The sequence below is a fragment of the Melozone crissalis genome, unplaced genomic scaffold (assembly GCF_028551555.1).
Source record: "Melozone crissalis strain CALT ecotype California unplaced genomic scaffold, PUWL_Pcris_2 ptg000081l_1, whole genome shotgun sequence".
NCBI lineage: Eukaryota > Metazoa > Chordata > Aves > Passeriformes > Passerellidae > Melozone > Melozone crissalis.
Genome location: NW_026535858.1, coordinates 16,267,670 through 16,278,170, shown reverse-complemented (window position 1 = coordinate 16,278,170; position 10,501 = coordinate 16,267,670). Strand labels below are relative to the sequence as shown.

General features: G+C 46.3%; 1 protein-coding gene across 1 annotated transcript; it reads left to right on the top strand.

Annotated features, from left to right (window-relative positions):
• The first annotated feature begins 795 nt into the window (after positions 1-795).
• Positions 796-8,589, top strand: LOC128946594 (uncharacterized). The gene is made up of 9 exons (XM_054290490.1): positions 796-834; positions 923-1,009; positions 2,645-2,756; positions 3,374-3,518; positions 4,192-4,305; positions 4,899-5,043; positions 5,452-5,600; positions 6,084-6,223; positions 7,545-8,589. Exons 3-9 carry the CDS (start codon positions 2,651-2,653, stop codon positions 7,664-7,666), a joined length of 921 nt encoding a protein of 306 aa, XP_054146465.1. The 5' UTR covers positions 796-834; positions 923-1,009; positions 2,645-2,650; the 3' UTR covers positions 7,667-8,589.
• Positions 8,590-10,501: the final 1,912 nt, after the last annotated feature.

The following is a 10,501-nucleotide window of genomic DNA, read 5'->3' as shown; positions in this document are numbered from 1 at the left end:
AATATTTTAATGTGGCTATAAAAGTTTAAATTTGAGAGGAAACAAGCAGAAATATAAAATGAAAGGAGTGGCTGTGGTGAGATTGTGGTTCTGTAGCAGACAGAGGTGCAGGCGGAGACTGATCAGCTTGCATGGGTTGCACTGCTTCTGTGGGGTGGGCTTGCACTGCAGGGCAGGAACCTTTTGTATATCAAAGAACAAAAATTTACTCGTGACCCAATCTCCACCTGGGGCTGTAGGAAGATCTGAAGGTGTTCACAGGATCCAGACTATGGATCTGTGTTTTTTATGGTCAGACTGGATCTTAGAGTTCTTTTCCAACCTAAACTTTTCTGTGGTTCTGTCTATTATATCTGTGTGTTCATCTCTGGAAATGTTTAAGCCAGGCTGGACAGGGCTTTGAGTAACCTGGTCGAGTGGGGAGTGTCCCCGCCCATGGCAGGGGGGTTGTTGGAGCCCCGTGATCTCTCAGCTCCCTTCCAATTCAAACCATTTTTATCTCCATCTTGCCCAAACCCCAAATCCAGTCTGTTTCTCCAGCACCCCCTGCCAGCATTTCCTACTCCGGAGCACTAAGATTTTGAGGTGCAGTATTTCACATTAAGTGCTCAGTTTCCCTCCCCCTGGCAGGGATGAGGAAGGACAAAGCAGGCAGGAGCCCAGAGCATGCACTCACTAGCTACTGTCTGCCAACAAGTTGGGAAAGTGCAATGTTATACGAAATGTCTGGCTGTTATAAAAGGCTTCGGTTAAGTAATCACATTTCTCTTGCATAAGTGCTTGTTTTTGGGAGGCTTTAGCCAATTGGAGGCTGCAGCAGCACACAGACAGAAAGTGTGTCTAACTTCTGTGAGTTTTTATTTTTCTTTTAATAATAATAAGTGATTATTAATCTGCTGAGAGTTGTATGAAATCTCTTTAGATAGGGTTCAGAGGCGGAGACTCCCCAGCGCCGCTTGTAGCTGAACCACAGCTGTAAAACGCTGTCATAAAGCCTGTGTGGATTCCTGTGAGTAATATTTCTGATTCTTTTAATGGGTGTTTGTGACTGGAGACTGCAGGCAGGAAATGTTGCAGACATTTATTGCAAACAGTAAGTTAGAGGGAGGCAGGAGGTGAGAGGCACCAGTGAAACCATTGACCTGTTTAATAAGGCTTTCCTCCTAGACTTCTGTAAGCAAACACGGGTTTCTCTGAAGCTGTGCAATCAAGGTTCTTCAAAATATGCTAATGAAAAAGAAATGTGATGCTGAACTATGGGAGGTCAGAGTTTTAGCCAGGCAGGGAGGTCACAGGACGAGCTAGTCCCGTGTACTGGAGCAGGAAAATGTCCTGTTCTTATATTCTTTCCTTGATCATGGACAAGTGTACAGGGATATTTTTCTTCTACGTTTTCATGGCTTTCAGAAATCTGCATGTCAGTTATTTCCTGAGCCAGAAATGATATATCTAATAGTACAATACGATAGTACAGCACAATAGTACAATGGTGGATTTTTCTTTTCAAAATTTGCTAATCCAGTGTATCTGTTGAAGACAGCATGTTGTTCTGCAATTTGATTGACATCAATCTAATTGGGATTTCATATATTGCATTCTTCCACAGAAGATTTTAATTTTTATACTTTAAAAGGGTGTTTTTTCTGTTAAGATAGAACTGAAAAGGGAAAAAACTTGTGTAGATTCACAGAAAACAGAACCTCCCTTCCCACTTCCTTGTGACGTGTCTGGATGCAGCCCGTTCTGTGAACAAAGCCTGGAACTATAAAACAATTCACTGAAGTGGGAACTGGAATTTATTGTTCAAGTCTGAGTAATGTGAAACAACTCAGTTGTTACTCCTGCCAACCCTGGAAAGCATTGAAGTGCCACTGTAGAGAGAAAGCAGCTCAAGTGCTGAGCTGTGAGGGGAAATAAAGCTGTTGCCTATAGTTGGGTGTGTATGTGCTTACTCTTAGAGGTGGCACTAAACTTTTCTGGCATAGAATAAATGCTGGACTAATGGAAATCTCTTGGGAAAGCTCAAGTCACTCCTTACTAACTTTGAAAAATTGTAGAATGTGAATTTTATAGTCTATAAACTTCTTGAGACGTCCTAAAGCAGTTAAAGCTTATTTGCAGCCAGTAGATGAGGAGGTAATAGCACCATGAAAGGAAGTTAATTTGTCAGAGTTAGAGGATTAGAGAGGTAAATGTGAGAAGTTATGTTGAACTAAAAGGCACTTGGCTGCTAAGTGAAGACTTCAACATTTTCATATTTGCTTCCTAGAGTGGGCAAAATTGATAAGCCTGTTTGCTTCAGTAAAACAGTGATGTCAGATAAGCTAATTTTGTGGGCTAATTATTTAGGCCTTTGTGAAAACCTTCAGCAAACCCAAGTTATGGCTCTTGCAACGGAGGGTGGCAGAGCAGGTGGCTCTCCCAAAGCTTCCCATTTCCATTCTGCAACCTCACAAGATCTCGTCAAAGTGAGATGCTCCTAGCCCATGCAAAGGCCTTTTTAGTTCTAATGAAAACTCCACAAATAAAAGCTGGCAGTTAAAATTTGTGAATTTACAACATTATTTCTAAAACAGTCTCTGGGATGTGGAACAAATCCAGGCTTCCTTTAGGATAAGCCAACAACATCTCTAATGTGTTTCAGAGTAAGATGGATGCTCTACACAAGTTGAAGATTTTGGTGATGTTTCTGTCGCTGGCTACTTTCATGGTCATGGTGATAATGAATGCTGGAAATGCCACTGGGACTTTCAAAGGTAATGAAAGCAAATTTTCTTCATTCAGAGGTGGGTTTCATGCTTTATATCATGCAATGATACAAGGTGGCTTAGATGGGATAGATGTGTTTGCTGCCTCATCAACTCTCCAAATGCACCTTGTTCTGTGAAAGCTGGAAGTAGCTGGGGCATCCTCCAGGTTTACAGCCAAACCAGTCCCTTGGAATCCAGATAATGTCCCTGATGAACCTGGATCTAATGGTGGTTGAAAGACAGTCTTTGCACACCTTGTATCCCTGGTGGAAGATGTTCAGGGTGCTGCTGTGGGTTTGTAGATGACAGTGGTGCTGCATTTGAGCACTATCTGGCTGAATCTGCCAGGAAATGCCATCATGCCATCCTCTGGATTACACAGACAGCTGCTTTTTCTGGTTCTGTCTAAGAGGGCAGGTGCAGGGTGTTCACAATAAGGGGCAGTGATCCCATAATGGATGTCTAAACCAACTGCAGCATGTGGCTGGTTTGCACCAAGGGCATGCTCTCATCATCCTTGAACCCACTGAGGCAGGGAGGAATATTGAAGGTTAAGGAAAATCAGCAGTCTTTCCCCATCCTCTGGATGCAATAACACTCTTGCCTGCAATAACATTCCACAGGTGTGTTCAGGACAACCCCTGGAAACATCTCTGCCAAGTACAGCACTGATTTCACACCAGCTGGCTGGACTTTCCTCATCTGGAACGTCATCTACGCCTGGCAGCTCGCCTGGCTCCTCTATGCCCTGTCAGGGATCTGTCGAAGGTATTTTCCCTATTTACTCTTTATGGCATAAATGAGCAGGGACAGTGACTCTTCCCTTTTGGAGTAGCTTAGTCTCTTACCTTTCTTTCAGGGGTTTCTAGCAAGAGCAAACCCACTGCCATCTATCTTGACTTGGCATGTTGAAGCTCTGTGGCTGCAGCATCTCTTATGTCCAGCATCCAAGGCTGGGAAGCAGTTTGCAGGTGTACATGAACTCCTCTAAAGACTGGACAGGCATCAAAGTGTGTTAACTCCTCTATGAGGCTTCATTTCCAGTGATTCAGGGAATCTGACAGATTTACCCAGTACCTGCACTTACCCACTGCTAGAGGCTGAGAATCCAGAGGGCAAAATTAATGGATTACAGAGCTAATGCTTTGAGTTTACTTTCTGTTAAAGATCGAGCAACCAGCACTGGGAGTCTCCTGGTTTGTTGAACTGGACTGCAAACTTTTCCTGGGGTAATGAGATCAATAACTGCCTGACAGGGAAAGCCACAGGTATTTCTGCATTGTATCAGAGAAGGACACAGAGGAGAAATAGTCTGATTTAAGCCAAAATGTTTAATTCCAATATAAAGTCCCTCCTAATATAAGGAAAATGAGGCCAGAAAGGTTTGTTTGGTCAATGCAGGCATTGTTTTCCTCTCTCCATACCCACTTTTCCCTGGCAGGAATGAACTTGGATATGTCTTCATAAAGCCAGACTTGCTGCCAACACCTTTTTATGTGGCATGGTGTCTGAATAATTGCCTCAACGTTGGATGGCTCTTTCTGTGGGACCGCGAGTAAGCTGTCTTTTGTTACAAATACTTTTTAACACTCTTGATGGGATCACCCCAGTACTGGTTTTTTCCTCTATGTTTTTTTAACTTCGTGTGTGAACACGTAATCATGCCTGCAAAACTCCATGCCAGGCTTTGCCAAAATGTAGCCTTCATAAAAGTTTGGGGGGCTTGCATTATGTTGTCATCTTGCCCATGAAACAGATTGGTCATTGAAGTCTAAGATCTCCTCAAAGCTGCTGTTCTACATTTTTACCTGCACAGGTAAGACAGGAGCCACGTCTCTCTTTATTAATGCAGTTAAGCTCCTTGCCTTGGATGGTTTCCATAATGATGGTCACATTAAGGGCTTATGAGAGCACCCTGTCAAGAGGTGAAGAAATCACTTGGAGTCAGGAAAACAACTTCATGATTAACAGAGTAAAAGAGCAACAGCAATACATCAAAATGAGGGCTATGTGTAGTGATTACCTTTATTAAAGGCTGATCGACTTAGAGCCAGTAAAGGCCAAACACTAAAGCTACAAATTAGGGCATTGTGACACCAGTGAGAAAAATGTGATGTCTATTGTGTGTGTTCATGTTCTTTGTCCTAGATACCTCCTTCCAGCCCTGGTGTTCCTGGCAGTCCTCTCTTTTACCACGTGTGCCTCCCTTTATGTTTCCCACCGAGCCTTGAGCATCCATTCCTCGTGGTTTGTGAAGGCTCACAAGGCTGAGCTCTGGCTCATCCGCATTCTGGTACGTGGCTTTTGAGAAGCTGTCCTGTGGGTAAATGGGAAATAAAAACAACATCTGTGCAGTGCTGGAGGTATCAAGAGTGCAAGATCCAGTGGCAGAACATAACTAAGGAAAGATTTCTGCCCTGCACAGAAAAGTTCTTAGCAAACCTTCTGAAAAGGCATCTACATCTCTTGGCACAAACTGGGAGTGGGCTCTGTTCTTGGCACCGCCTGAGACACCAGTGTGACACATAGCTGGGCTGGATCTCTGTAGCCCCTCGGGACTCCAAGGCTTCACCTTTTCTCTGTGTTAAGGGACTTTTCCTGCAGCTAGGTCCAGGAGTCTGGCTTAACTGCACTGGGGCCTAGGGGTCACCAAAGACAAACAGGGTGTGTCACTCCTGTCCCTTGCTGTGCTGCGTGGCAGGTGCAGAACGGGCTGGCCCTGTACCTGACGTGGACCAGCATCGCCACGCTGCTGAACTTCGCCGTTGTGCTCATCTACAAGTGGAACGTGCCCAATGAGAAAGCAACCACTGCTTCCCTGAGCATCCTGGCTCTCAGCCTGGTGATATGGTAAGCAACCCCACGGGTCCCCACCGAGCCTCAGAAACCCCCTCCACCTCCCACCAGTGGTGACCAGCTGTTCCAATTCACTCATCACTTGTCCCTCTCCCAACACCGAGTATAAAGGCCTCTGTTATAATTCATGGCAGACGAACTGGGAGTCTGGGCAGAGCTTTTATCCCTTGATCTCAGCAGTGCCAATAAGTATTGTGGGCCAGGAATGTGTTTTTGTGACTTGCATGAGCCCAGCCTGCCTTAGGTTTACATCTGAAGGTGTGAAACAGAAACCATATGAAACATGGCTTTATTTTTCCCTAAAGTTACTTTAAATAAATTATTCATGAACTTTTTGAATATTAGTAAATGAAAAATTTTGGACTCTTGTCCCAGCCAGCCCACAAAACCCCTCATTCTCTGTCTAATTCTTTTCCTAGGGAATGGAAAACAAAATACAGAGAAAATTCTTATTCTGGTTACTCTTTTTCTTCACAGGTTTTATCTAGAAAACTACTTTCTTGACGAGTATGTCCGCTATAACCTCACAGTGTACCCAGTGGTGATAGCAGCTCTGACTGGCAGCGCGTGCAGGAGCGGCTCGTTCTCATCCACACTGACCAACGACGTTTTTATAGGTGAATCTTCCCAACTCCTGCAAAAGAGGGCCTGTAAACACTTCACATCTTCCTCTGTATTGAGGGCAGAGACTTGCCACTTGAAAAGCATTATTTGTTCAAAGCAGAACTAGGGACATAATTGAAGGTATTTGTTTTGCTAAGGAAAGAGCAGAGCAGAAATCATTGCCCATGAGCCTCGGGGCTGAACCCAAAGCTTGTGTTGTCTCAAGTTCACTTCCCAGTGCAATATGTTTGTCCTGCAGTGCTCCATCACCCACTTGGCTGCTCCAGCAGCTCCATCTGACACAGGAAAGGAAAAGCAGGGCTGGGATGAGGGCTGTGGACTTCCATTTGCCCTGTATTTTTGGGCATATTGGAGCAATGCATGAGCTTCTAACCCACAGAGGGCTTCACATGCTCCGCTCCTATGCAGAGCCCAGGCTAGCCTTAACAAGTTTTCCTGGGATTATCTGGTTGCTGCCAGCCACTGTAGCAGAGTTGAGTGTAGTCATCCGTAGTAAATGGGCTTAAGCTGTCCAAATTCTGTACAATCACAGTCTGGCAGAAGCTGTACCATTATGAGCAGTTTTGTGCTGGCATGAAAGGCACTGAGCTGTGTGAACTCTGAATCCTGCTGAAATTGTTTGAGATGCCTATTCCCACCACGGGGTCAGCAGAAGGGAGCATGTTCCCACCCTTCAGCCTTCCCACTGCCACATACCAGTGGCCAAAGCTAAATGCTGGACTGGAACCACCATTGGAGCTGCTCCAGAACAGTTCCCTTGGCTCTAAGTGCAGCTGGAGCCCAGCCATGTCTGAAAGCACCCAGCAGGACTTGGCAAATCTTGTCTGCCACAGCCATGGGAGCACTGGAGGTTGGAGGTCTCCTGATGGTTGTGGCCACCAGGGATGTGGAGGTGTGCATGGTCTCTGGCAGGCAGCTCTGCTCCTGCAGTAGGTATTTCTTACCAGCAAAACTTGATTCTTAGTGGTTCAGCTGGTTTGGCTGGTAGGACGAGAATGTGCTTTTCCCAAACTAGTACATGTTTCTTTATATAGTTCAACTATTCTTGGAATATTTTGTTAATGTAATGTATTTTAACTCCTGTGTCCAGGAAGCCTCCCCCTTTTTAGACATTCCTTGACCTGGAAGCATTGGGCAAGTTTCACTGCATAGCAGTAAAACTCTGAGAGATACAACTCTGGGGGTAATAGATCCTGTACAGGCGATTGTGGTTTTTATTCTCTTTCCCTGAATACCCCTGTTCTGGGAGCTGAAGTATGACAAGAGGCACTGTCGTTTTTTATGCCCTAATATGCCTCTGTGTTTTTTCCCCAGTTGTTCTGCTGGCACTGACATGTTTGATCTTTGCTGTTCGGCTGGGATTAGTTGTATGGAGACACTGGAAGAGACCACTGGAAGCATCAGAATCCCGAGGTCCATCAGGCACAGTGGCCTGAGACCTCTGGCACTTTGTGGCTGATACTTGAAAGGGAGAAAAAAGAATTGGGCATGTGCTGGTCCTTCCCTCCTGTGTCCACTTGTGCACTTCTCTCCTATTCCCCATTCCAAATGGGGATGGATGTCTTGCATCTGCAAATGTGTCCTGCTCCCACATTCCCTCGGATCAGCTACTCACAACCCTGTCTTGAATTCCTTTGATTTTACCCTGGAAAAGTTCAGGAAAAGGTCCTGAGCAGCCCTGTGCACCTTTGTGAAGCCTGGGCTGTGGCTCTCTTCTCCTGCCAACAGGCACCCAGCAGGCTTGCACACACAGTTGTTCTTGTTTTTCCCTTGGTATCTCCCTTTCTTTGAAGTGCAGATCCAAGTGAACTGTCCCTGGGGTTCCAGGGGAGCAGTGGGATGTCTGTCATTCCTTTGGCCATTGGTGCCGAGCGTCCTCATGCCCTGGTGCTGTCAGCAGATCTCCTGCAGGCAGCCACTGCTCCTTTCCTGCTTCTCTTCAGCATGACAGGAACAGATACTACAGTTTGATATCTGCCTTTGCAGTGCCAGCTCTGCTGTTTGATATTCAGGGGGGCAGGGGGAGTGACTGGAGATTTCTGACACAAATGTGTTGCCTTTCCCTGAGCTGTGCACAGCTTGGGCTGGCTGGATGTCTCTCACTGGGGAGGGTTTGTGGCCTCTCTGGAAGGAGGTTAGATGTACAGATGAGCTGGTACCTGATCTGGGGTGAAGCCTGATGCTTCAAAGGAAACCTGTTTTTTAAAAAAAAGAAAAATTGAACCGGTAGAGCAAGTTCATCCTGGATCAGTGCCTTCTCATGTGGCTTCACCACTTCTGAGTTGGGATTAGGAAGCCTAAAACTGGATTGACTGAATTTTTGGACCACTGCCTTTCCTTCCTGTGCCTAATCAAGAGCTGGTGGTGCCTCACAGGTGTCTGGAAAGTCTTTGCACCAGGAAGGTGCTGTCAGTGCATCCTGCAGTATTATTAACAAAGCTAAATTCTAAAATAACAGGAGCTGTTGTTTACATTTAGCAAAAACCAAAAGCATGGTAATGCAATTCTTCTCCTCATTCTGGTGTGGTTTTTTAAATTTTCCAATAAATCAGCTAATTCTACCACTCTGACACTAACTCCGTAAATCATCTAAAGCAACTGTCCTGGCTCCCACCTCACCTATGCCCAGGGTTCCAGAGTGACTCTGGTCCCTTGCTGGCATCTCATGGATATAGCTGCTTCCACTGATGATCAGCCTTGGAGGTGAAGAGTTGGAGGATGTAGATTGCTAGGTATTATTTAAACTCCTTTGACCAGCATGCTGCTCATTAAGTTTCTATTTTATTGGCTCTGCCTCCCAAGAGCCCAGCTAATAAATTCCCAGCAGCCTCTCCATAAGCTGCCTTCTTTAATACAGGGGCATTAAATCCACTGGCATGGGGATTAAGGGGTCCAGGCAAGGTGAGGAGCTGCTGTGAGGCTGTGCAGCAGTCAATGCATGGGAGGGTTTTGCATCCTCCCAGCAAGAGCACTGCAAGCAGCTCCTGGACAGGGGCAGCTGCACTGCTTTTCCACAGGACATTGAAAAATGCCTTCAGGACTTTTCTTGGTGTCTGTACCTCATTTCTGTGCTGGCCACATGATCAGAAGCTGTATCAAAGAATGCAATTAATTATCTGGGGAGAGTTGACAGGGCTTTTGCAAAGGGAAATCCTGTCTCAAAAACCTGAAGGGCACCAAAAGCACAGGCAGGGGTGAACTGTCCCATATTGCCACTGGCCTCTACACAGGCACAAAAACTGCCAAGAAAATCCAAGTCCTCCCACTGGAGATGAAAGCTGGGAAGCAGAGTGGGTGTTTCTCAAGGAAGGGAGTTTGCTGGAGCCATGTGTCATGGGCTGGATGAGGTGGTCACTAAAAATGATGGGATTGCTTCAGGATGGAGAGTTGTTTAGGATGGTAAAGGAGAAAGTAGACTGGGGAATTGCAAAAAGCTGTTAGGGAACTGAGAGAGGACAGAAGTCATTGCAGGGGTGTCCCAAATGATGCTGTGCTTCACCTTGCAAGTGACACCCTCTTACCTGGCCCCTGCCACCTGGGCACAGGGTTTGGGGTATTGGCAGCCATGCTCACCCAGACATTTCCACATTTCTGGCAGCAGCAGAGGTAAATCATGTATCAGGAATGGCAGGCAAGGAGAAAAACTTACAACACCCTCCTGCCTCTCTAAAGCTACTGTGCACCCACATCCTGAGGGCTTTGTGCAGCCCTGGTCCTTGCACTCCCAGGAGATTATGATGGGTTTGGGAAGAGCAATGGCATCAGGGAGTGAGATGCCTCCCTGCCCATCCATGCTCCCCAGAGCTGAGGAGCAGCTCAGGAATGTGAGCCCCTTCCCCAAGGGTACCTTGATGTGGTGGCACAGGCTGGGTGCTGCTCTTCCCCCTGCTCTCACTACTCCAAAACCAGCTGTGAGGAGAGACTCAAAGGCCCTTTGCTGATGAGGTGCTGCAGCAGCACCCATTTAATCTTTGCGAGAAAGCCCCTGATGACTGCCCTGCAATGATAATGCTGAGCTACCCCAACCCTCATTTGGCCACCCACAAATAATTTCCTGGTCTCCAAAACCCCCTCCAAGCCCAATTTTCTCATAGCTGGGGCAGACAGAGGTTCCCACAGCTGTCCCAGCACACAAAGCTCCAGCCAGCTTTGGGAAAAATGGCTTTTTCTGCATCTGCAGCAGGAACAGGATCCTAAAAATAAACCACCTGCCCCTTTCTCTTTCAGTGGGCAGGGGGGAAAGCAGATAAAAAATAAGTGTGACCCTTCTT

Coding starts and splice junctions, on each gene's coding strand:
- LOC128946594 (XM_054290490.1), top strand. CDS start 2,651: ATGGATGCTCTACACAAGTTGAAGATTTTGGTGATGTTTCTGTCGCTG. Junction 3,519..4,191: donor CTGTCAGGGATCTGTCGAAG/GTATTTTCCCTA, acceptor TTTCCCTGGCAG/GAATGAACTTGGATATGTCT. Junction 4,306..4,898: donor CTCTTTCTGTGGGACCGCGA/GTAAGCTGTCTT, acceptor TCTTTGTCCTAG/ATACCTCCTTCCAGCCCTGG.